The sequence below is a fragment of the Eptesicus fuscus genome, chromosome 4, assembly GCF_027574615.1.
Source record: "Eptesicus fuscus isolate TK198812 chromosome 4, DD_ASM_mEF_20220401, whole genome shotgun sequence".
Lineage (NCBI taxonomy): Eukaryota > Metazoa > Chordata > Mammalia > Chiroptera > Vespertilionidae > Eptesicus > Eptesicus fuscus.
Genome location: NC_072476.1, coordinates 109,753,629 through 109,780,922, shown reverse-complemented (window position 1 = coordinate 109,780,922; position 27,294 = coordinate 109,753,629). Strand labels below are relative to the sequence as shown.

General features: G+C 36.8%; 1 protein-coding gene across 3 annotated transcripts in view; it reads right to left on the bottom strand.

The window, feature by feature from the left end:
* Positions 1–27,294, bottom strand: part of ZFR (zinc finger RNA binding protein) — a 67,170-nt gene that overhangs the window by 13,183 nt on the left and 26,693 nt on the right. For 2 of the 3 annotated variants that reach the window (XM_008154808.3, XM_028130106.2), the window contains 12 exons: positions 24,523–24,770; positions 19,956–20,147; positions 18,917–19,208; positions 16,580–16,773; positions 14,821–14,940; positions 13,801–13,946; positions 10,223–10,385; positions 9,026–9,231; positions 7,919–8,069; positions 6,292–6,433; positions 1,620–1,717; positions 662–757 (listed from right to left, as the gene is read on the bottom strand). In XM_008154808.3, coding sequence (XP_008153030.1) covers positions 662–757; positions 1,620–1,717; positions 6,292–6,433; positions 7,919–8,069; positions 9,026–9,231; positions 10,223–10,385; positions 13,801–13,946; positions 14,821–14,940; positions 16,580–16,773; positions 18,917–19,208; positions 19,956–20,147; positions 24,523–24,770 — 2,048 coding nt within the window. The remainder of the gene's footprint in view (positions 1–661; positions 758–1,619; positions 1,718–6,291; positions 6,434–7,918; positions 8,070–9,025; positions 9,232–10,222; positions 10,386–13,800; positions 13,947–14,820; positions 14,941–16,579; positions 16,774–18,916; positions 19,209–19,955; positions 20,148–24,522; positions 24,771–27,294) is intronic. The other variant, XM_054715340.1, reaches the window with a different exon arrangement.

The following is a 27,294-nucleotide window of genomic DNA, read 5'->3' as shown; positions in this document are numbered from 1 at the left end:
CTTTACCCATTATTTAAAAGAAAAATGTAACAGAACCCTGCAAAGGGAGATTAAACAGCTCATTTCTAGTCTTTGTACTGCTGTTATATAAAAGCCAATTAATAACTACTGTCATTGTGAGACCAGCAGAAAAAGGAAAATGCAAAAAAGAAACATTTAAGTTCAGTTTTTTAAATACTAAATTCTTAGAAAATTAAAAACGCTAAGACCTCCAGGTTTTTTCACTAAAAGAGGAAACTACATTTATGAAAGGAAAATAAAGTTAAGTATCCTATCTAATAAAAGGGTAATATGCAAATTAACCATCACTCCGTCACAAAGATGGTGGCGCCCAGTCCTCTCAGACCTGCTGGAGTCCCCCCAGTCCTTCGGGGGGGGGGGGGGGGGGGGCGCGCGTGCGGCCGCTGAGAGTGGGCAGTGTGAGCGGCCTGGCAGAATGCTTGCTTCGTCGTCACAGCAACGAGGCAAGTGTTCCGCGCCCGGCTGCGGATGGGCCTCTAGGTTGCGGAGGGCCTCTGGGCAGCGGGCGCGGAGCAGCCAGGCCCGGCAGAGAGCTACTGGCACATGGATTCGTGCACAGGGCTACTAGTGAGACTATAAACACTGAACACATATTTCCTAAATATTCATTTTTGACACCATACAGTTACATACTACTTACCCAGCTTGGAAAATCAGACCAAGTTGGAACTCGCTGACAAAGGTCCCGGAGAATACGTATGATAATCACACAGGACTGCAGACCATTAGCTCTAGCCTTGAGAGCAACACAAAAACCAATTGAATTAATCTTAGAAATATTGAAAATATCCCTTGATGAAAAAAAGTTAAAATACCGCTGTTCAATGGAAGCTCAGATAAAAATGAAACAAAAATAATCGCACTTGAAATTCGATTCAATGAGCTGCCATTTACAGCAGTATTTTATGCCAGGGTTAGTATTTAAAAGCTGGTATTTTAGGTCAAAGTAAACAGATTATACAAGAATAATATTTCTTGATACCCTGTGAACCTTGACCTGCAATCATTTAAATCAATAAACTTAAAAAAATCTGCCTACATTAGAAATAAAAGAAAAAGTAAAGAGCTAAAAAGTTTGTCTAGGGACTGAAAGGTTAAAGAAATCTGTTTGGTTTCCCTTCTGTGCCTTTGCATGACTGCAAAGTCACTAAACCAAACAGCTGCTTCCTCACCTTTCACTCCCTACACGTATTCACTTAGAGAAAGAGGGGTTGGGGGGAATCTTAAAACTATACACAAAGCTTTAAACACATATTCCATTATGTAAAGCAAAGTTAATCTGCAGCCTTATGGAATATAATATATATACACAAACGTGATGTTCCTACACAAGTTAACTTTAAATATAGCTACTAAAAATAAAAATAAAATAACCCAAACTACAAAGCACCCCCAAAACCTAAGTTCAATGTCAAATAATAGTAACTGCAATATGCAGATCTTTAAACCCAGCTTTCTATGTCAACATATTTTCTGAAATTTAATTTAAAATAGTGTTGCTTGGGCAATCTTTCGAAATGTTTAAACACAGTTAAACATGTTGTACTGAACTACTCTCTCATAAGGCTACAATAAAAAAGTAAAATGATGTTCCGAACCTGGAACCACTTAGCGTGGCGGAGAGCAGCCAGAGCGTCAAGGCATTTTTGCCTGTCCAAGACGTCCGGTGGGTCTTTCACCATACCCGAGGTTACATCTAAAATGGATTGAATTGGCAAAATGCAGTGAGGAATGGGTGTTTGACCAGGTGAGCAAGACACTTCCTTAAAGTAGCATCAGTGTCACACGAGCCATTTGAGAGTTTATCAGAACGTTAACGTACCCAGGGAATTATTTTCAACAAATTTACATATTCCAACATGACGATCAAACGGAGACTTAAACTCTTAATTTAGAAATATAATAATTTCTGCAAATATAAACCCTACCCACCAAAATAAAATCAAAAGGAAGGATTACTGGACACAGTGCACCAGCACAAAGATGACAAGACAAGAGGGAACACAAAAATCCACCTTAATAAATGAGAATGTACAAAACACTACTGAGTTTGTTCAGTATTTTAAATGGTCATAGGTTATTCTGGGGCTAATATAGCAAAGAATTAATGATAAATATGGAATGACAACACAGTCATGATCACAGAAAAAAATAAAGAGGCAAAATTGGCATTTCTAAGAGTTTAATACTGCCTCTTCTACAAGGAGATTTTTAGTTGTAAAGGAATACAAAATGCCTTTTAAAAATTCAAAGTTCCCAAAAGGTGTTCCAAAGAGTAACTGGAGAGAAACAATGGGTAACATAGAAAACAGCAATAGAAACTAGCATGGTTAAATAGAGTAAGCATAGAAATAGAAGAAATGGAATAGCAGAGCACTTTGATGATAATATGTAAGGTCTAAGGTTATAATAACTGATTTTAATAAGATTATATTAAAACATAAATGAGCTACATAAAACTTGAGAAGGAAATCTGAACCTAAACCAAGACAAGAGGTTAATTTTACATTCTCAAAAGTAGTTGGAGGGCCAGCTTCATATTCACCTAAACATATCTGTAAAATGTGTTTAAATATAACAGTAAATTTGCTGATCAAACTATTCACAATAGCAATTATGCCCATCAAATTCACAACTCTTGATGATTTTAACAGTATAAATATTTTCTAAATTATAGGGAAATTATATACCAGGCAAATAATCTACTGAATTTAACAGTCTTCTGGCAAAAGAGCACCAGAAGGTGCTTTTAGGATATAATTTAATAAATCACTGAGGATACCAAATGGGTGAGAGGAAAAGAAATATGTGATAAAAGAAACAGTTAAACGATGATTTCATTTTAAGAGTACCATTGCAACTTTGGACAAGTTACTTGATTGCCTATTTTATATGACCATTCAGAAATCTTAAGAGATACTTGACCGTATTTTGAGTAGATAACATATAAGAAAGTGTATTTTAAGTGATAAAGAATTATATTGCCTATTGTTAGTTCCTGCTCCTAAAATAATCAGATGGCACAGATTTCTCCGAAGACAGTTTAGAAGGGAGATTTACTAGTAATCAAAGAACACTGTGTCATATCCTAAGAATGAACACTAAGAGGAATCTGGGTACTCAAAAGAAACTATCAAGACAAAAATATTAGTTACTTTTTAAAGGTAATAAACAATCTCAAAACCTGCATGACCAACTACTGAATCAAGAAATATACTGAACATAAGAAATGGGCTATTCTGAGATATGAAACACAGGAAAGCACGGCTAACTAAGGAAGGAAAGAAGAAAGGAAAAAAGAACAAAAAACCAAACCCACCCACTCCTCAAAGCAGGGTTACAGAACATGCTGAAAGGCCCTCTTTCCACGTCCCTAATTACTTACATTATTTGCTAAAGCTAGAATGCAAATAGGTGACAGTGTGCAATCTCTTTCTAAAAATGTTTCTGAATTTCTAATGTTAATTCTTAATGTTATAATTTCCTCTAATATGTAAGAAAAATTTTCTTTTTGGATACAAGCATTCAAAACTTTGAAAATTTCAATTACAGATATAATTTCAAAGATGCCAAGACACCTACTGCAATTTAAAAACAAATTAAGAGCTAGAAAATTTCTGGTAGAGTGTGGATTTTTGCACCCATTTTATACTTCAAGTGGATTAACCCCTTAGATATACTGTACTGAAAGCATACTTGTTGCCTAATACCCAGTTAAAACAAAACAAAAATGGGTTAATTTATTTAAAAAAAATTCTTACCCTACATGGATGTATTTCATAAAATTTAAGGGGTTAATCACTAGTTAGAAAACATGCTGTGTCCACACTATTTTATGATTAAAAGTTAATAGGAATATATTAATTTAAATTAACATGGTTATGTAAAATATATAATCCACCCAACCGTTTAAAAACTAGTGTGAACACTGCTCAATTCTAGAAGACACAAAGACAAAACAGAACAGCCACACAAAGGACAATAAATGCCAGGCTCTGCATCCAAAATCTCTTCTTAACCAAATGGCAGGTGTGACACTGAGCTTTTGAAAACCTTGGTCAAAAATCCTTCCGATGTCTTGGCAGCAACCCCTGACAGGAATCAATCCCCTCTGCTAGAAGGCTTTGGACCGGGCCTGATAAGCTACAGGTGAAAAAAAACACACACAATACTTGACTTGCTGCAGAAAACACTCTGTAGCAAGGGTTAGAGCATTTTGAACATTTCAAGCTTCAAGTCAATTAAACGTTTACTTAATATTTAACTGTCAAACACTGTACTGTAAAATAGATCTAACATGCGTTTAACAGTTATTTGGACAATTTAATAATTTCCTTGAAATAATTTTTGGCATTAAATGGGATCATTACGCATTAAAGAGGCTACCACACTATGCGCAAGTCTTAAGTCTTGTGATTTACAATCACTCTTCCGGCAAAGCCTTCCTTAACCCCTGTACTAACTCCCCAAAGCAAGCTATAGGCTTTACATGATTTTAAGACACAGAGCATTGGGAGCTGCAGTGAGAGAATACATACCGTTATTCTGCAGCAAGAAAGAAGCAATCTTCATAATGAAGCTAAAGAAATGGTTTACTGCACTTATCTGCAGCAAGGAACACCCTACCAATGTTTCCTCACTTTGGCACATCCAACTGTTCAGCTCAGTGTCTTGAAGTAAAATCTTTCAATTTTGGACTGATCATTTCTCTCAGAAATTCAGAACAATAATTCTAAATCAAGTCTGGGTCAGACAAAAATATAATTTTGTTTCCTTTAAAAGGGATAGGTTATTAAACATTCTACTACAACTATGATAACTTGACTTTAGACTCTTGCAACATAATAAAATGACTTGATACTGCACAAGTTAAACAGCCTAAATATAATTGAATAAAATATGCTATAAAATAAAGCTAAATGGCTATACAAGTATAATTTCACCCTAAATATAGCACCCTTTATTTATAACATAATATATTAGAAGATTTTTCCCCCGATCCCTAAGAGTCATTGGCTGCATATGAATTTACCAGCTTGACTCAGAACTGTTTCCAATAATGTCCACAGCCAGACCCTGAGTGGAAATTCATGTTCATATAAAAGATCCTTTGTACAAAATCCATTTATTTTTAAGATGCAAAGCTTATAGAACATACAACTCCTGATAGGGTCTATATACAAAGTATGCAAAATTAGACAAGTCTCCCAATGACGTTTCAATGAAATGTTCTTTTTCTGGGTAGTAAAAAGCCCAGTGCTTTTAAAAAAAATTGCTTTGCTGTAAGAAAACAAATTTAAAGTGACAGTAATTGAGAGCCTACTGATGCTATTTTAGACAAAATTTAACATTCAATATATAGTATTCTTGTCTCCTACACATATATCACAAAGAACTACTAGTGTAGACTTTTTAACTCCATAATTAACAACAGCATGAAAGGAAACAAAGTAAATTTTATCTGACCCATAAAACAACAGAACCAACATATGGCAGACACTGACCATGCTTTTTGGCTTAAGCTTTTGAAGCTTTGAAAATGTTACAGAAGAGTCCCTAAAGCAACATTGCTGGCACCAGCAGGATTTCACATTCTACAATTGTAAAGTAAACCCTGAACTGTACTAGAACTCACTAACTACACCTACCCCATTTGGTTTTCAGCATCTCTAGTATAATAGAGGGGTCAAATGCCCATATCTACATGCAATAGGATACTCTGCATTTATGAAAGTGCTCCAAACCAAAGAACAACCTCAGAGAACTAGAAATATTTTTATCACAGGACAAGCCAAATCCATGATTACATATATAACAATGTCTCTAAAAATATAACTTATGAGTGTTTAACCAATTTTACTTCTGAAACGCTTGTCTTTTTTGTAAGACAAGGCAAGAACAAGAACTTCTTAAAAGAAGTTAAATTTGTGGCCCCTTACAAGCAACATTTAATTTTTTCATGTGCTGCGACTATGCCAGTAAGAATAATTTTGAACTTTTTTTTCCAGAAATCTGAGGTTAGCAAGAAAAGAAAAAAATCAAGAAAATCAGTAATACCATGAGTGTTTTATATAAAAGTACATTACTAAAAAGAACATTTACTTTCTGCGAAATGATCTTAAGTAAAACTGATTGCTATATTAAATCAAATCCATCAAATTCATATGTAATGCCAGCATGTTGCCTTCCAGGGCTTAATGCCATCTCAAAGAGTAGGTAAATGAAAAAAAAAAGTTAATAGAAAAATAGAATGTTTAATGGCTTTCCAACCTCCTTCCCTCATGTTCTCTTCTCGAATAATTGGAGATGTTAGGGTGATAGTGACTTGCATTTTGGGTTCCACACATGAATTCAAAATGATTGCCGCTTCAGACACAGCACATTTTATGTCATACTTCTCAGGACTTATAACCTATGTAATGAAGAGTACAATAATTAGCTGGACCTTTTACATTATCAGACAAAGCAGTTTCATCATGGCTCTTTCATTTTCTCACTACTACCACCATTTTATAAGGACTAGATCATATACTGCTCCCCTGGAAGCCTTGCATTAAATGAAAATATTAAATTATTGCTCCACTTTCCTTTTAGAATTGTTTGGATTTCCTTATACCTGTTTCTGTAAAATGGGGACAGTAATTCTACCTTATAGGGTTGTTGGAGGAATAAATGAATTAACTATATAAACACTTAAAGCAGGACCAGCCTGGCACATACATAGTAAGTGCTATATAAACGTTAACTATGACAATGATGATGTATTTCCCTTGCTTATCCACTTGAACAATAATTACAGATTGATTTGGAAAAAATATTCTTCTTTTTGCTTATTTAACTATTAATTAGTTAAGATATAACATTTTCTGCTTTGTGGTTTTACTAAGCACCACAATTAGGGTCAAGACGTTTCTTGCAAATTTACATGATTCTTTCAAGGACCTCAAACCTCTTCTTCGCTCTCCTCATTGTTCTAGCAGTCTCAACAGAGTACCGGTAAGGAGACAAGGCCCATTCTGCTGGCTCCTAATACTTGAGACTCATCCACAATAAGAAACTCCATCTCTGGCACAAAGGTTAATACAAGCAGACAACAGCTGAAGCTCCATCGTGTGCTTCAGTATTCCTTGCTATAGTTGCTCTGCTGTGGTCAGGTACTACTTATTCTGACTCATTACAATATCAATAAAATGCCAGTCCTTGGATTTAGAATCCTAATTAAATTGCAAGGTTTTACACATAAAATTATTCAAGGAATCTGTATTTTAAATCTCAGCCAGAGATTTTAACAAGTTAATGTATAAATATTAAAAAAATTCAAACAATTGCTTTTGTAGAACCAAAAGGGGATATTCTATTAATTGTGTATTTCCATGATTTAATAAATGGACACCAGGGGAGGAATTCCTACTGTTATAATATGTAGAAAACTGAAAATAACTACAATAAACTAGGGAAATTCAAATAAGAAAGCTTATTTTCTTTATTATATTTTATTAAAAACATGCATTCAAGTACATAGGCAAGAGGTTCATGATTTTTAAAAAGTTAAGCTTACTATACATGGCCTTTGTTTAAAAAAATCACTTTCTGTTCTGAACAACTGCCTTCTCTCTGATGATTCAAATCTTAGAAAAAGAACACAAAGAGGACATGCAATTTTACATTTTAGAATAAATTCCTAAGATGGCTTCATGCCAGTTACAAGCACTATAAAACCTAAAAAGACAAAGTAGAAAATAGCCCTAATTCGCACAACCAAGAATAAAACTCAATATGGAAAGTGAAGCCAAAAACTTAAAGGCTGGCTTAGGTTTAAGCTGAAACAGTAAGTTAGTTCTGCCAAAAACGTTTGAACCAGACAAGGGGTAAAAATGAACATTTCCATAATACTTACAGCAAGCTGTTTGGGTAGGTTTTCTGCAATACGGCTTAATAATGTCTTTGAAGGTTTCTCTGAGCACAGCAAAACAAGGTTGACATTTCTATCTCCTCGGAGAAGTAATCCTTTTGCCAATACTCCCACTCGCAAAACTCCTTTTAAAGCTCTGCAGTAAAATCAAATTATATTATGACATTTCTTAACCAGAACCATGATAGTCTTTGAACACACACAGTAAATTAAATAACTTTCTATACTATTAAATTTTCCATCAACTACAGTATAAACACATTCAATATTTGTAGAAGTACCTTTCTTTTAGACAAGAAATATAGATAAATAAATGAAGAGTTATCATAGGGAGAACTGAAAAACAAAGAACATTAACACTTCTGTGTCACATTTTACAAATTAGAATAAGAGTCATTTCTAATATCATACAAAAATATTTCCAAATAAAGGGAACATGAGCCGAAACCGGTTTGGCTCAATGGATAGAGTGTCGGCCTGCGGACTCAAGGGTCCCAGGTTCGATTCCGGTCAAGGGCATGTACCTTGGTTGCGGGCACATCCCCAGTGGGGGGTGTGCAAGAGGCAGCTGATCGATGTTTCTCTCTCATCGATGTTTCTAACTCTCTATCCCTATCTCTTCCTCTCTGTAAAAAAATCAATAAAATGTATATTTTTTTTAAAAAGGGAACATGAAAAGTTAATGTAAAACTGAAAGTCGCAAAAGCTTGAGTTTATTCAGGCTTTATGGTCAATGCATTAAGGAAAAAAGGTGACAAAACAAAGGCTGAATGTAAGACAAATGCAATAAGTAAATAAAAACTAACAGCAGATGAATGCAACTAGAAAACTACAAAGGCAGCTTTGAAAACAAACTCAAAAGTTTTATATATATTTAAACAAAATGTGTAAATTTAGAAGGCTGGAGATTGTATGGAATTGTGTATTTCTCATTTTGGCAAAAAAAGAGGTGAATACACTAGGTATCTAACCCAAGCACGATAAGCATGTAGATCCACACCAGAGTTTTCAGTCTTTGTAACTTTTAATTCAAGTGTAAGTCCATGTAAGGAAAAGCAAAAATATACAAAGTAGATAACTCTGAAGACACACCTGTCTTTACCTCCCTCTTTCTTATCATCTCCTTCTTTGTTCTTGCTCTTCTCATGTTCAGACAAACTGTCTGAAACAAGTTTTAAAGCACGTTCAGTGATAGAAACAATTTTCTGAACTGCCTGTAATTCCTCTTCAGTTGGGTAAATGGTTGCATGTTTTGTCATTACATAACGGTCATCAGATGAGTCAGGACGTCGTAAAGGCTACAGAAAAAAAAGTTACTTCATTTAAAAAAATGTTTCCTGAGCAAAGGTAAATTATTATTTTAAAAATACACATATTTTCATCATATCTTCTCAATAACAAAGGTCGATTTTGCAAAAATGTCCATTTAAAACTATCTTCTCTTTTTTTCCACTTCAGTAAAAACAAAATGCAAACTATGGAAAGTTATACTACCTAGAATATGTAAGTATATACACATACATTGCCTAAAAACAAATAAAATGATAATACATGCCATCTCAAGTTACAATACTTTTTTACTCAACTTTAAAAATCAGTGATTCAGAATTTTTTTGCTTTTAATAAAATGTTTTACTGCTGCTTATACTGTGTAAAGACAAATGAAAAAGGTTAAAAAGGAGGAATTGGCTGTTTTCTTCTAAGTGCTCTCCAGAAAACAAAACAAGCAAAAAGACCCTCTTGTTTTCTCTAGTCTGAGCTTCTATGAAATGTTCCTCACCCCCAGAGGTCTCTCCTTTTATCCAGACTCCACACTCTGAGACGCAGGCCTTTCCTCTAGTTTTCCTGATGCACCAACCGCGATGCTAATCCTGAACTAGTTATGTACTACGCCTTATCCGGCACTCAATTCAGACGTAGAAGTAGGTTTGAGATCGTCAGGATTGAAGGAAAAAATATTCTAAACCACTGGTAATGGAAAGATAACCAGTTCCTGTTGATCTCATCTAAACAACAAAGGCAAGACAATCTCTTACGTTGGCAAAGAAGCTCTACTCCCATTTAGCTTATGTTGAAAGAAACGACTCATGGCAACTCTATGAAGTCCTTATACATAAAGACAGGTGCTAAGAACCTGTAATAAAAGGTAGGGGGAGGATTCTAAATCTGATGAATTTACATTGAGATTACAAGATTATTAAGTCTAAGAACTGGCTCCCCCAAACTGTTATCCTCTAATGCTGAACTAGTCCTATGTTTTCACCCCACATAAGCCAAGTGGACACTCACTGCAGGCCCCTGTGGCTGAGGAGGCATGCCTGGTCGGACTCCGAGAAGGCCTAGCGGACCTGGGGGACCATGAGGATAGCCACCATCAGGCATACGGCGGCGATCATCCCAATGATGTTGTTCTTCCTCCATTCTTCTCCAGTACATATCCTCTTCATAACGTCTGAAACACAGAGAGTGACATTATGAGCCTATAAGAAAATTACAACCCACGAACTTACATTAATGACATAAAAAGCTACTAGAAACTCCCAATCAGCCTTGCTAACAACTTTCTTTTTCCCCTCTGATTTCCGTTATATGCTTTCATTTAAGTAACAGAAGTGAATACAAGTGAAAAGAGATAGTGAGAATACAAAGAGAAACGCAAAACAAAATTTCAGTCTAAGGTCAAAGTTGAAAGAACAAGCGTCAGGAATCTCAGTTCCTTCCAACCTCTCTCTCTTCTCTTCAAGGGAGAAATTGTGAACTTAATGCCTGCCTAAAGGATCCAGACCAATAATGGGTGTGAGTGAAAGATCCAAAGCAAACATTTAGGAATTTCTTCATGTATCCAAAAAAATGCGCTCTCTCCTATGTTTTTGTTTTTCTATTTAGAGAGAACCTCTTAAGACTACCTTTAATTTTTCCCTCTATGTTACAGGTAGAAACAAAGACATTTCTCTACTACGGTCTTTCAGTGTTAGTTCAGATTTAAAAATACCATGTATACCAAATAAAACACCCATGGGCTGAACTTGGACTGTGGACAGCTAGTAGATAGTCTCTGCTTTTTTTAAAAAAATATATTTTATTGATTTTTTTACAGAGAGGAAGAGTGATAGAGAGGATAGAGAGTTAGAAACATCGATGAGAGAGAAACATCGATCAGCTGCCTCTTGCACACCCCCACTGGGGATGTGCCCGCAACCAAGGTACATGCCCTTGACCGGAATCGAACCTGGGACCCTTGAGTCCACAGGCCGACGCTCTATCCACTGAGCCAAACCGGTTTCGGCGATAGTCTCTGCTTTAATGGTCAACACTTCCTAACTTCTTTTCATTATCTGACTCTCTTTCACTTCTATCCTCATTTTCAGCTTCAGACTAGGAAACCAATAACTCCCAAGAGAAATCAAATTTTTTTAACAATAAGCTTTTACTACACAAATTTTTTTTTTAATACAAAACATAAGAAGTATGCTTCTCAAGTAGCACTGTAGAAACTACCAATTCTGTCAGATTGAGAACACAGTGCTTTTTAGGTCATCAAACTTAGAAACACACTTTCAATGTTATTTAGGCTTTGAGAGAAAAGAAAAAAAACAGTTTGAAGGCTCTCAATGCCAAATACTTTTATTATTGGCAACTAATCAGTTTTTAACAGTTATTACAAAAGATGTTTAAGTTAAATAAGGGCAGGGAACTTTATCCATTGTTTACCAATTCATACTCAATGCCAAATACTTCAGGCACATGCTAGGTGCTTAAATAAATATATATCAGTGAAGAGAAAGTAACTGCATAATACAGGAACAAAGAATTTCCAAAGCATGACAAAGGCAGAAACTTCATAAGGAATGTGACTTAGCCTGAGCCGGTTTGGCTCAGTGGATAGAGCGTTAGCCTGTGGACTGAAGAATCCCTGGTTCAATTCCAGTCAAGGGCACATGCCTGAGTTTCGGGCTCGATCCCCAGTAGGGGGTGTGCAATTCTCTCTCATCATTGATATTTCTCTCTCTCTCTCTCTTCCTTCCTCTCTGAAATCAATAAAAAATAAAAATAAAAGAATGTGACTTACTGGTAGACTTAAATACATTTAAAAAAATCAATACATAAATAAGAACTACTTAAAAGTAACATGTTAATAATGGCTTAATATCTATAACCTATTTGAATCAATAACAGGTAAGTAAAAAAATAAACAGGCAATTTACCACAGAAGAAATGTAAGTGGTCAAGCATGAAATAAAAATTCAATTTGCCAGGCATACAAACAATTCAAATTGAAACATAAATGGCTTTCACATTTCACACTCTCATTGGCAGAGATTTTTTTAAAAAAAGAATAGTTTATTGATTTTTAGAGAGACAGACAGAAACATCAATGTGAGAGCGCAACATCCATCAGCTGCCTTCTGCATGCCTCCCTACTGAAGATCGACCCTGAAACCTGGGCATGTGCTCTGACCGGGAATCAAACCAGCAACCTCCTGGTGCAAGAGACGACATCCAACCTACTGAGCCACACCAGCCAGGGCTCACTGGCAGAGATTTTAATAAGTTCTAGCAGCAGCTCTCAAAGTGTGATCCAAGAACCCCAGATGGTCCCTGAGACCCCTTTCAAGGGATCAATGACTTCAAAATTACTTTCATAATAAGGTTAATACATTATTTTGCCTTTTCCATTTTCATTCTCTTATGAGTATACATGGAGTTATCCAGAGGCAAAATGTGGTAATCATGACATACTGAACATAGATGCAGATATGAGAATTATGCTGCCTTCTTTTAAGTCAGGCATTAAAAAAATTTGCAAAAATGTAAAACAATGTCATTCTCATGATTCTGGAGAAGAATATAGTTATTTTATAGTTAATTTTCACCATATACTTATTAAACATATTTAATCTAATATTATAATTGTTGAATGTTATTTTACCTAAATTTTAACAACTATAGTTAGAATGTCATTTAAAAATTAAATTAATAAGTATTTTAACTTTTCAGTTTTAATTTCTAACACAGTAAATCTTGATGGCTATAACCCACATAAGCAAAAACTCACTGAAGTCTTCACATACATTGAGCCCAAAGGGTCCTTAGACCAAAAAATTTAAGGACCACAATGTTATACTAGCTAGTACAGGTCAAAGTATGGGTATCTTTAAATCAAACATTTCCATTTCTGGGATTTTATTATTAGCAACTAATCATGATTTATGCAATAACATAGCCTCAAGGATGATCAATGTAATTTTAATAGGGAAATACTGGAAACAACCTAAACATCTAACAATATATAACCGGTTACAGAGAATATTTTACCTCTGTTCAAGAGAATACTGTGCTGCCTTGAAAAAAAAATCCTGGCTTAATTTTTTTTTTTAAATATATTTTATTGATTTTTTACAGAGAGGAAGGGAGAGGGATAGAGAGTTAGAAACATCGATGAAAGAGAAACATCAATCAGCTGCCTCCTGCACACCCTCCACTGGGGATGTGCCCGCAACCAAGGTACATGCCCTTGACAGGAATTGAACCTGGGACCTTTCAGTCCACAGGCCGACGCTCTATCCACTGAGCCAAACCGGTTTCGGCGTGGCTTAATTTTTTTTAAAAAGTTGATATGTAGTGTGGCCGGTGTAAGATACACTTAACCACATAATTTCTAATACCAAGGCCATAGTCAAATATTAGAATAGCCAATAACTTAATTTAATGCATTTCTTTCCTGCCCCTAGGATCTTCCTGAGAAGTGAAAATTAAAAAGTACATGAAATAAATCTGGACCGCTTTGAATGGGAGTCACATACTCAGAATAGCAATTTTTTTAAGAAGGCTGAATCACTTATGCTTCCAAACGTTAAAGAAATCACCTCATTTCCATTCTCCAGCGCTCTTCTTCTTCTCGTCTCCGCCAATACTCCTCTTTCTGCATTTGCTTCCTCATTTTCTCTTCTTGAATCTTTCTTGCTCGAATACTGGGCTTTACTTCTACTTGCAAATCTGGATTGACTTTTTTCTGTTAATACAGACAAAGACATTTCAAAAACTAGCACCCCCTTCCAACAATCTACACATACAATCCCACATATTCTTCATCATAGAGATTTTTTTAGTTACAAATTTCCTATTATATAAAAGTAAATTCAGCATGTAAGTTGAATCAGAGGAAAGATTCAGAACACATTAATATTCATTTTCCCCCCCACCCCTAAAATTCTTAATTATATACTTAGTATGTAAAAAGTGCATGCCTTAGTGCTGACCAATAGAAGAGATCCTTAGGGGATGAATGGATATTTAACTTTCCTTTATTTTTTTATAAATAGATAATTCTAAATGTCTAAGTGTGGAATTAAAAAGTTTCTTTTCATAAAAAAAGTATTGCCCTTTAACAATTTAATTTTCACCACCCCTGTGTTTAAAAGAGAAAACATGGATCTAATGCATTAGATTAGTCCAGCCTAAGTAAAAACTTTACATATAATATTTATATTTAACTCAATGCTTGAAATGTTTTCAATGAAGAATTCCTTATCTCAAAATTCATTTTAGTGGGAATTCTACCAAGATAAAGTAGGTAAATGGAGACCTGACACTTCTTTCAAAACACTTCATTATGTGAAAAACTTACCTTTACATGATTACTTGATCCAAGCAATGTTATAATTTAGCTAGTCACTGAGAATGATGAATATGGTTATAATCTTCTTTCCTAAGTATAACAAACTGATCAGAAAAATCAAACATCTGAATCTAAGTGAGACATAATGTGCTAATCTTGGAGTGGGAATTCATGGACTCAGTGAGTTATGTTTAGAATCTTTATTTTACATCTAGAATGTTCCAAGCTGTTTAAAAAAAAAAGAAAAAATGTTGAAATTTTTACTCACTTTATATTGAAGTCTGTGTCTTCGCCCTTTTAAGTGCATTTCCTTCGCATTGGGATCATTAAAGCTGCACTCGCATAATTTACAATGGAATCGAATTACTTTTCCCTCATCGTTTCGTACCTTGATGTAGGGGGGAAAAAATCTAAGCATTATAATGGAAATGTTACAGTTGAATATTTCATTCATATGGCCTCCCAGATTCGCTGATAAAAAAATTTTGTGAAAAATTAAGAGTCTGAAATGAGGGAAAAAGATAGGCAATGTCTAAAATTTTTTAAAAGGATGATCTATAAAAACAAACTGTTAGAATTTTCTAACTGTAGCGTTAGCATAAAAGATGTTAGCATGTATTTGCTTTTGTAATTAACTGTAATTTTAATACTTCTATCTGTATGTAAACATTTAAAAACAATTAGATACCTTAAATTCTCTAAAAAATAGTTACTGAATATCAGGTACTGTTATTGGAAATGAAGATAAAGATGATTAAAGATAAAGCTCAAGATTTTATACATGTAACTTTGTGGAAAATCAATGTCAATTGTTTCTAACGGTACAACCAGTTAGGAAGGCAAATAGACTAGAATCTTATTAAGTTTATGATGAATACTATGTTCAAATTTTTAGGGCAAGCTTTAAAGACTAGCTTTGAATGCATCTATCTGAAGTTTGGAATTACTTAACTATTATCATTGGAAATTATGGCGTTCTGGAGGCATACATTTTTTCAGATAACCACATCTTACTCTTTTAAAATAAATTGTATGTGAACTACTGATAAATTGCATAACCCAGTTTTCTACCTTGTAAATAAAGAACCCAACATAACGTGAGAGAAAAAGGATAAAGGAACAAGTATTTACCAAAAATCTACAATATGCTAGGCACTTTATTTCATTCAATCTTCACAACTTTGTTGGGGAATAGCCAAATTTTATAGATGTAGACACTGAATTTCAGAGAACTTATATATGTTCTACAATAAAGAATAAAGACTAGTGCTACATCACTCTATGTTACAGTCTTTCCACTAACCGCAAATATTTATATCAAGACTCTCTGATGTTCCCTCATTCCTCTATTTACTGAGCTTACTTTTCTGTAAAACGGGAATCAGCTTGAAAAACCAAATAAAAAGGATCTTTTAAATTAACAACCCTGCCCAGCCAGTGTGGTTCAGTGACTGAATATCGACCCACGCACCAAGAGATCACTGGATCAATTCCTAGTCAGGGCACATGCACAGGTTTGGCTCTAACCCCAGGAGGGGATGTGCAGGAGGCAGTTGATCGATTCTCTCTCATCTTTGATGTTTCTCTCTCTCTCCCTTCCTCTCTCTGAAATGAATAAAAACATATTAAAATAAATAAATAATAAATTAACAACCCTAATTTTACACATGAAACTAAGTGTTAGAAAAAAAAATACTGGCTTTCTATATCAAAATTTTGGTGCTCACAATTTTTAAAATTTTATGTTCAGGGCAGTTGAAAGATATAAGAATGTCTACCAAATAAATGGAGAGTTACTTTGCTGTTTTAGCAGGGAAAGAGATAACAAAAATATTGTAATGTTACTTAGACAAGCTTAAAGGGCATGCTTTTTAAAACCCTTAAAAAGATCCCTTTGATATCCCTTCACAAGTAACTTAAACCTAATTGAATATAATTTAATTTTACATGAAAAACATGCCTACAACAAAGCGACACCCTTGTCCCCTTTATCTAATCTCATAGCAATAGCATTCTTGAACCAATACCTCCTCCACGTAATCATGGCCCACTGGCTGCACATCACTCTGCAAAGCAGCCAGAGATGCAGGCGTGACTGGTTCTGACACTGTGTCTGGCTTTACTTCTGGAATCTGTACAGAAGCTACAGGAGTGCCTTTAACACATTCTGTTCCTTTTAAGTCTTCTGTTTTATTTCCTGTTGATTGCAGCTTATTACCACCTAGAAAAGCATAGGAGAATTACAGTAATTTTAACTTTCTTTTTGTGTAAATGTATAACCTGATACAACAAAAACTTCAGACAAAATTATCTTTTCTACCAAGTCAAACCCTGCTTGACACACAATAGATGAGAAGTTTGAAGAACCACATAAACCACGTGGCTTTTTTACCCTACTACTGAAACACACATCTGGATTTTCCCCTTCTCCACCACCCACATCCAACACTCCTCTCCGTCCCCACTATGGTTCTCGTAACATCAAGTCCCTAAAAGTCAACAGCAAATACCTGAGCAGCCTTATTCATGCTGGTATCCCTAGTTCTTTACCAATGGAACTGGACACTGTCCTACATTCTGGTAATATAATAAGAATAAAAGAAGGTAGCTGCTTTTGAGGTGCCAACAATTAAGGGGAAACAACTAACTATAATACAAGGTGATAAGGGCTGTACTAAGTATGAACAGAGTACTGTGGGAATGCAGAGCAAAGAAACCACTACCCTTGAACCTGATCCAGTTAGAAAGGCTTCACCAAGTGTGTGACACTTGAGCTGGGCTTTGAAAGAAGAGTAACGAGTATGAACTGGCCAGGCAGAAAGAAGAGAATGATGTCTAAACAGAAAGAATAGGATGTACAAAAAAGCACAACAACATCAAGTTAAAAGGACTACAGTAAATTTAGGGAAGCTTCAGTAATTCACTATGAATTACTACCTAGGTAGAGATAACGACCGATGGATGAGGCAGGAGCCCGAATGGGAAAGGCCTTGGATGACATAATTAAGGAACATAGAGGTTTTTTTCCTATACCAAGGGGAGTGACACGGAAAGCTTCTAATCAGGAGTCTAATATAATTTGATAAGTATTTTCACAGAATGACTTCAACAAGTGTTGGAGAGACTGGATGCAGTAAGAGACAAAGCTCTGAGGAGCAGCCTTTTTTAAAGGAGGGGGTTTTTTAATGTTTTTATTGATTTTTAGAGAGAGAGGAAGGAAGCGAGCGAGAGATAGAAACATCAATGAGAGAGAAACATCATCGATGGGCTGCCTCCTACATGCCCTAGGGATCAAGCCTGCAACTCGGGCAAGTGCTCTGACCAGGAATCGAACCCGTGACTTCTTGGTTCCTGGGTCGATGCTCAACCGCTGAGCCACACTGGCCGGCTGAGGAGCAGACTTTGAAGGCCTAAAAATAAGGCAATGACTATGAAGATGAATTTTCTTGGGGGATAGAAATATTGTAGTGATAGAAACAAAAGGACTAGGTAAACAATTAGAGGAGGCAATAAAAAGGAAAAAAATAAAGTCAGTGAAGTTTTCCAAGTGAAAAAGCAGCAATTTTATGAGATCATTTCGTGGTACTCTTGTAATAAGACAATGGGTTAGAATGAGACACTTGTAGGCATCTATAAAGCTGTTCAGATAATGACCAGGGATACCTAAAATATGGCTCTAGACCCAGATGGGGGTTTTGAGTTTGCCCAAAAGATTCTAAAGTCACTGTACACACTGGAATGGATGAGACCACTCATGAATACTGGATGAGAAGATTAAGATAAGAATAGAATCAGAATCTTAGGAATACCACCATGCAGTGAACATGCAGGCAGGAGACCAATAAAGATACCTGAGAAAGGGGTGGGTAGACAGAATATAACTAGAGAGACAGAGACTTATCTTAAGGTTTACAGTATAGCAGTCAACCAAGTCAAAAGTTAGAGAGGTCTACAGAATGAAACCAGAAACTGGCCACTGAATTTGGCTATTAGGTCTTTGGTGATTCTTGAAAGCAGTTTCAGAAAAGGGTAGAGTGGAAACACTATAACTGACCGGGGACTGTGTAAGTATAGAATTAGTTTAGCAGCTTGAAAGGATAACCGGAATGGGAAAAGATCTTTTTTAAAATTTAAGACCATGAAAGATAAAGGTATACCTGCATGGCTGAAGGGAAGAGAGAAGAAACCACTAGAGGACTGACTAAAAATTCAAGAAAAAAATAGAGATAAGTGATTCAACAAGGTCCCAGAGAAGAAGGGAGGAGGTGGGTACAAGATCATAAGCAGAAGGGTTAGTCCAGGACTGGGAGAGAAGCGTTACTTTGACGGAGTTGGGGAGAACATAAAGAATCTTCAGTACTTGCCAACAAAGTTTATTTTGGGTGTAGATGTCTTCTTGGCAGCCATACTTGTAGGCACTGCTGACACTTTAGTGTTGGATGTGCTATTAAGAGACGAGTTTCCTGTAGCTGTAAGACCTTTCACTGAAGAAGTTGCAATTGATGAAGTATTCACAGTACAATTGCTTGCTGTAATGCTTGAAGGAGAGGCAGTCGGTTTTGTAACAGACACAGCTGTTGAAGCAGTAGCTTGGCTAACAACGTTTGGTTCTGTTGAAGGAATGGGTTTACCAAGTTTTGTGTGTAATTTAACCACCTACAAAAAAATAAATAAAAGCACATTTATTTGTTGGAAACTCAGAATATAGATTTCCAAGTTCGTCTAAAAGACATTATAAAATTAAAATACAAATGATATTTTTTGCTATATATTTTCATACACAAACTCAATATTTTCCAAATAACCTCTATGAAGCAGATAAGGAAACATATTCCACCTATTATCAGTAAGAAAACTAAGGCAGAGAGAGATGAAATGACTTGGCCACATGCATACCAACCTAGACTTAAGCATGACAAAAGGAGGAAAATAAACATACTATTTTCCAATTGATAGAATAAATGATCTAGTCCAGTGGTCGGCAAACCGCGGCTCCCGAGCCGCGGTTTGCCGCTCTGTTGACTAATGAGTTTGCCGACCACTGTCATATACTACCCTTTACCTCTTTTGCACACAATATGCCACAATTGCCTAATCCTCACAGCTTCCAACTACACGGTAACATTTAGTCTAGTCCAGTGGTCGGCAAAGTCATTAGTCAAGAGCGGCAAACCGCAGCTCGCAAGTCGCATGTGGCTCGCGAGCCACGGTTTGCCGACCACTGATCTAGTCCAATTTAAAGAAAGGTCTCCAGTCTTCTTTTATATATATGTTAGCACATAAACAAGGCTTATAACACAAAGTTTTGAAGCCACTTTTGCTTTACACCACTCCCCCTAGCTCCCTACTAAAAAGGTAAAACAACAACAGTAAGACAGAAGGCTGTGTGGGAAAAACACCTACTTTCTGATGCTTAGCACCACGAATGTGGGCAGCATATGCATCTGCTCCTGTACAGGACACATCGCAGAGCTCGCAGCGCAGCTGATTCTGAGTCCCACGAGCAGAGTTGCTGCTGCTGCTGGTATTTTGTGAGGCTTTCAATGCGGCTTCTTTTTTTTTATGTTTCTGTCCTTCTAAATGTTCTTTGTAAGTCTGTTTCAAACAAAAAGGATACATTTTGTTTTATTAATTTTCTAGATACAAAGTCATTTAAATTATTCAATTCTCAAATCTCTAATCTCATTTAAAAAATGAGCACCAAACAATTTTAAAAGCAATTCAAGAAAAGCACGTGGGACTCCCTACACACGTGATACATCTGTGGTTCTCTGTACCTTGTTCATCAAGAATATATTTGTCTAACACTTTGATTCACAAAGGACTTTCACACAGAGCCATAATTCCAATAGAAGGTCACTGCTTTCAGTTTCAAGAATTTGTATCTTGCTCTGGCTAGGTAGCTCAGTTGGTTAGAACATTGTCTCCAGGCACCAAGGTTTCGGGTTGGATCCCAGTCAGAGCACATTCAGGAATCAGCCAATGAGTGCATGGATGGGTGGGACAACAAATCCATCTCTCTCTCAAAAATCAATCAATAAATAAAAGTTAAAGAACAAACAAAAAAAGAATGTGTCTTTTATTGATTCTGTATAATGTTGAATAAAGAATACTAGACAGTGATCATTATAGTGAAGCTAGAGGCCCGGTGCACAAAATTCGTGCACAGAGGGGGGTTGTCCCTCAGCCCAGAATGTACCCTCTCCAATCTGGGACATCCCTCTCACAATCCAGGTCTGCTGGCTCCCAACTGCTCGCCTGCCTGCCTTCCTGATTGCCCCTAACTGCTTCTGCCTACCAGCCTGATCACCCCTAACCACTCTGCTGCCAGCCTGATTGATGCCTAACTGCTCCCCTGCCAGCCTGTTTGCCCCCAAATTCCCTCCTCTGCCAGCCTGGTCACCCCTAACTGCCCTCCCCTGCAGGGTTGATCGCCTCCAACTGCCCTCCCTTGCAGGCCTGGTGCTTCCCAACTGCCCTCCCCTGCTGGCCATGTTGTGGTGGCCATCTTGTGTCCACATGGGGGCAGCCATATTGTGTGTTGGAGTGATGGTCAATCTGCATATTACTCTTCTATTAGATAGGATAGAGGCCTGGTGCATGGGTGGGGGCCAGCTGCTTTGCCCTGAAGGGTGTCCCAGATCAGGGTGGGGGTTCCCTTGGGGCATGGGGCAGCCTGAGCGAGGGGCCTGTGGTGGTTTGCAGGCCAGTCATGCCCCCTGGTGACCCAAGAGAAGGCCCTGGTATCTGGAATTTATTTACCTTCTACAATTGAAACTTTGTAGCCTGGAGCAGAGCCACGCCTCCTGCTCGCTCCGTGGCCGGCAGCCATTTCTTTTGGGGTTTGTGTACCTTCTATAATTGAAACTTTGTAGCCTTGAGTGGAGGCTTAGGCAGGCAAGGGCAGGCGGAAAGCTTGGCTTCCTCTGTTGCCGGGGAAACCCAAGCCTCCCTCCCGCTCTGTGTGTCTGTAGCCATCTTGGTTGGGTTTATTTGCATATTTGCTCCTGATTGGCTGGTGGGTGTAGCGGAGTTAGGGTCAATTTGCATATTACTCTTTTATTAGGTAGGATTATATATTAAAAACTGTCTTGAATGCAGACAATTAAGAAGGCAGATTTATTAAAATGAGAGGAAGTAAATATGGATTGCTGGTTAGTTTGTTTATTCTTGAGTAGGGCCAAATAGTTACTCTTCCATATTTTATTTTTAGAATTGTTTTTAAGAGAGACATAATTACCATAAAATTATATATTTATCATAGAATTTCCAAGCTGGGTGGAACTTTAGAGATTACCTAAAATAATGACTTTCTAATTTTCAAACAAGAGAATCCTTCCTATGAATAATATTATGCACAAGTAAGGAAAATTGCTGTTTTTGATACAAGAGAGACCTAAGACCTAGCCATTTGATTCTTCTCTAGTCTGTGGCAGCCTGAAGGGTTCTCTGAAGCAAGTAAAGCCTCAATTATTTAAAACAAGTTCCTATTATAGAAGTAAAGACACAAAAGCCCAAAGAAGTTAAGGGCTCTGACTTGCCCAAGGCCACAGTAAGTGACAGAACCAGGACTGAAACCTTGGACCCTTAATCCTGAACTAACTACTCTCCCTCCTTATGTTCACACCTACACTCTCATAATCTCAACATTTTTCTCTAAGGCTCATTTCATTAACCCCTTAAGGCACTGCATCTGACTTGCAGAAGTACCCTTGGCCTGTTCTTGTGTAACCATTCAGATACTCCAAATCAATGGTCAGCCATGTACATACTCATTCTAAATATTGCTGTTAACCCACCACCCTTTCATATGGGTGCCACAGATTCAGTAAATCTCTTAGGTTTACATTTGTCACTCATAGCATCATCCTCTCTAAAAAACCATCATAGAGTAGGATACACTCCTCAAATACTAAGACCAACATCCTTGCTCCCTTTCATGTTTAATCCTGGTCACTGTAAATATTCTTCACCTATCCCATCTCCTCTAACCATGCAATCACAATGAAACCATTTCCTATCACACTCAAAATAGGGAGAAAAAAGGTTTTATGTAACTAGCCACATATTAAAATATCCCTAATTTGATGTAATTCAGGGAATGATGGTAACTTAAAAAATAATGTATACAGATGGGGCAGAGGTGAGAGACAGAAGAAATAACTAGAGTCAAAATCTGGTCTCAATCAAATAATATACCTATTACCAGCCAAACAGCTTATCAAATTTTTATATAAAAACTAGACACTCTGCCCTGGCTGGTTTGGCTCAGCGGATAGAGTGTCGGCCTGCGGACTGAAGGGTTCCAGGTTCAATTCCAGTCAAGGGCACATGCCTGGGTTGTGTGCTAGATTCCCAGTGGGAGGTGTGCGGGAGGCAGCCGATCGATGATTGTCTCTCATCATCGATGTTTCTATCTCTCTCTCCCTTACTCTCTGAAATCAATAAAAATATATTAAAAAACAAAAAACTAGACACTCTTGCCCTAGCTGGTTTGGCTCAGTGGATAGAGCGTTGGCCTGAGGACTGAAGGGTCCCAGATTTGATTCCATTCAAGGGCACATGCCCAGGTTGTGGGCTCGATCCCCAGTGCGGGGTGTGTGTGTGTGTGTGTGTGTGTGTGTGTGTGTGCAGGAGGCAGCCAGTCAATGATTCTCTCTCATCATTGATATTTCTCTCTCTCCCTTCCTCTCTGAAATAAAAACACACACACACACACAGAAAAAAAAACTAGATACTCTTAAGGAAAGTATTAACAAATAAAGTTGGGAAGGGAGTTGTACTAATTAGACTCATGCCTAAATCATATATTTTAAGGTGTAGCAACCAGAAAAAGACCAAAAAAAGGGGAGAGGAGGAAATAAAGGTTCTGTATGCTACATTAGTCGGTATTTTTGAACACTTCACTTCCCTACACCTTTCTTGTTTCCTGAATGCCTATTCCCTCATGGAGAAGATTATACAGAAATAAGTAATACCTTATAAAGCATATATAAAAGTCAGTCTTACTAGAAACATCCCGAGAATTGTATATTATTAAAATAATTTATTTTTTTTTAATTCCAGAAAGACAATTTTTCCTGCTAGTTATATGCTCCAAAAACTAATACATTTGACAAAGTTCTTTCATCTTTTTTTAAAAATATATATTTTATTGATTTTTTACAGAGAGGAAGGGAGAGGGATAAAGAGTTAGAAACATCTATGAGAGAGAATCACGATCAGCTGCCTCCTGCACACTCCCTACTGGGGATGTGCCTGCAACCAAGGTACATGCCCTTGACCGGAACTGAACCTGGGACCCTTCAGTCCGCAGGCCGACGCTCTATCCACTGAGCCAAACCGGTTAGGACAAAGTTCTTTCATCTTTAATATAAGTGTGTAAACAATTATCTCTATGATCATTTTTTTTTCAGCTGTAAAATTCTATATATAGACTCAAATATAGACCTTGAAGAAGAGATAGGAAAGTCAAGAATTTTGGATAAAGGCTTTTAAAAGCAAGTTATAAATGCTAAAAAAGAAATAAAAATTCAATCTTCCCCCCAAAACCCAATTAAGTCAAATATAAAACTTTTTAAGCTAAATTTAAGGTTTAAAGAGCAAAGTATTCTTCTTGGGGAGATCAATTTGCCCATTTTTCATTTACATTCATAATCATTTTTACAGGTTTTTAAAAAAATTATCTTTATTGTTGAAAGTATTACATATCTTACATTTTCCCCCATTAACCTCCTCCACCTGGCATCCCCCTGCCCTATGGTTTTTTCTTAATAGAATTCTTATGTCTTAATACAAATACCTTTTCAAAAATTGCCATTTAATGAACTATGTATGTATTAGCTAAACTCTAAAGAGAAGAAAATGGAAACCTTCTTTGTAAATACAAGAGTTACATTATCAACCATATTTAAGTGTTAAAAAATAACCACTGAAGACTTGTGGTAAAACATACAAGGTAAGAAAGTACCTGTGGGCCAGCACAGCTGATCTTGCAAACATCGCAATAGTGAATCTGGGGCGGTTTGGGAGGCTGTTTTGGTTTCAGTTGCTTATTTTGGAATGGTGCTTTTTTAGTGAAGGTGGTCCCTGTCCAGGCAGCTGTGGCAGCAGCAGCAGCAGCCGCTGCCGCCGCCTGCTTCTGTTGCTGCTGCTGCTGTTGGTAGTAGGAGGATGCAGCTGAATACACTGCTGCTTCATAACCTGAATAAGACGTACCTTACAAACAAAATAACACAAAGGTTTTGTTACACAATTATACAAGGCCAAGCTAAATGTTACGAATTTAAATTCCGTAAATTCTGTTAATAAAGGTAGGTTTACACATTCATATTTACAAATAATGTATCCTTCTTGAAAAACAAACCTAGAAAACATTTATCCTCCTTTTATATATAAGTCAATCAACAAGTATTTACTCAACACCTACCAGGTGTTATGGAGTATAAAGAATGTGTAAGGTATGAGATTTGGTCCTTGTCTTAAAGAAGCTTATAGTTCAGTTGGAGGAATGTGACAGAATATTTGGTAACTTATGTGGCTACAGAACGGGTTACTATTCACAGTGAGAGTGAAAGGTAGATGAAAGGGAAAAGGTATCTTTACAAAGGAGAGATTTGGCAGTCACCACTTTAACCAGTGATTTATACTTGGTATCATCAATAAAGCATAAATTGACATTATTTACTATGTGCTCCTAATATGATGAAATGGGAAGTTTGTTTTATTGGCTAAAAAGCTGCTAGAAACTAAGCATAAAGAAATCAGATAAATCCAGATTCTACAACTAGCCTAACTCTTTAAGACAGCGGTCCCCAACCATTCGGACCTCACAGACCACCAGTGGTCGGCGGACCACCGGTTGGCGACTGCTCCTTTAAGAAATGTCAAGGTCATGAGAGAGAAGATAAAAATAGATTATTCTACATTAAAACAAAACACCCTCAAACTAACAACACATGACAACCAAACACAATGCATGCCCCTTGACTGGATCCTGAATTTAAAACAAAGCACCAGCACACAGAAAGCCCAGCCATGAGAGACATTTGTGAAAAACTGGAGATATTTATTAGACAATCCATGTTCAAATCCTTTTTCGGACATGTGCAATGTGGCTATTTAAAAGAAAGCCCTTCTTGCTCTAGCTGGTTTGGCTCAGTGGATAGAGCGTTGACCTGAGACCAAAGGGTCCCAGGTTCGATTCCGGTCAAGGGCACATGCCCGGGGTGGTGGGCTTGATCCCCAGTGGGGGGCGTACTGGAGGCAGCCGATCAATGATTCTCTCATCATTGATGTTTCTACCTCTCTCTCCCTCTCCCTTTCTCTCTGAAATAAAAAAATATATATAAAAAAAATAAAATAAATAAAAATAAAAGAAAGCCCTTCTTCTTAGAAAATACATGCTGAAAAATTCTGGGCAAAGCACCGTGTCATCTTCCATCTGCAACTTTTATATATTTCTGAACCATTTGAAAAGATGTTTTTTAGAGGAGAGATAAAGTAAATGTGACAAAAATATTAATAAATCGGTGAATCTAGGTAAATGGTATACGAACATCTGAACTATTTTTTCAACTTTTCTGCAGAAAGAAACTTTTCTAAAATAAAGCTAGTGAATAACATTAACCAAAGGAATGATAGATATGTCTTCGTATTTAGTGACATGAAAAGACATTCACAATAAGAAAGTAGTTTACACAATAGTATGTATACGACAAATTCTTTTTTATAAAGAAACCATGAGGTTTAGATGTGTATATTCCCATGGAAGAAAAGTATATGCAGTAAATGTTAATGACAGTATTTAGGAGTAGGCGTCCAGTGATTTAATTTTTTCTCCTTTTTTATCTATAGCTTCTAGTTTTAAAATAATGATGTATTATTAATGTAATATAAAGAAAAGGATACTATCATACTCCGTATTCTGAAGCAAATATGAACATTTAAAAACAACTATCCACTCATATTTCATTGAAATAACTCCAGTACAGTTATAACTGGTTAATCAGATAAAGAGAGGCAGAAAAGCTGTATCTGAGAAATCCTAAATGACAGATTTAGGAGTAATAACATCTCCTCATTCCAATCCACTTCCACATGATTGGCATAGTTAACTTAAAATCTGGTCCACTGCTCCCTTTCGTAAGATCTCCTCTTGGCGCCCTTTCTACCCGCAAGATAAAGACAGACTCCACAGCCCTAGCCAGTGTGGCTCAGTGGTAGAGTGTTGGCCTGTGCACCAAAGGTTCATGGCTTCAATTTCGGTCAAGGGCACGTACCTCGGCTGCCGGTTTGTTCCTGGGCCCTGATGTAGGGAGGCGTGTGCAGGGGGCAACCAATCGATTTGTCTCTCTCATGATGATGTATTTTTCTCTCTCTTCCCCCTCCCTCCCTCCCTTTCACTCTCTGAAAAGCAATGGAAAAAATATCCTCGGGTGAGGATTAACAACAACAAAAAGACACTATAGCAGAGCCTACAAGGCTTTTTCACACTTACATTTCCAGCCTCATCTCCTGGTATTATCCATATATCCTGTATTCCAGGCACACTGAACTCTCATTCTGCAATACTCCATGCCTGCCTAATTCACCACCGTACTCTACCAACATAGCATTTGGCATAGAGTAAGAGACCAAAAAAACCTCTTAAGAAATTAAATAGTTAATTAAATAGCTAGGATTCTAACACAAAGTATCAAGAGGTAAGAACTGAAATTACCAATGTCACCTTAAATCCTCC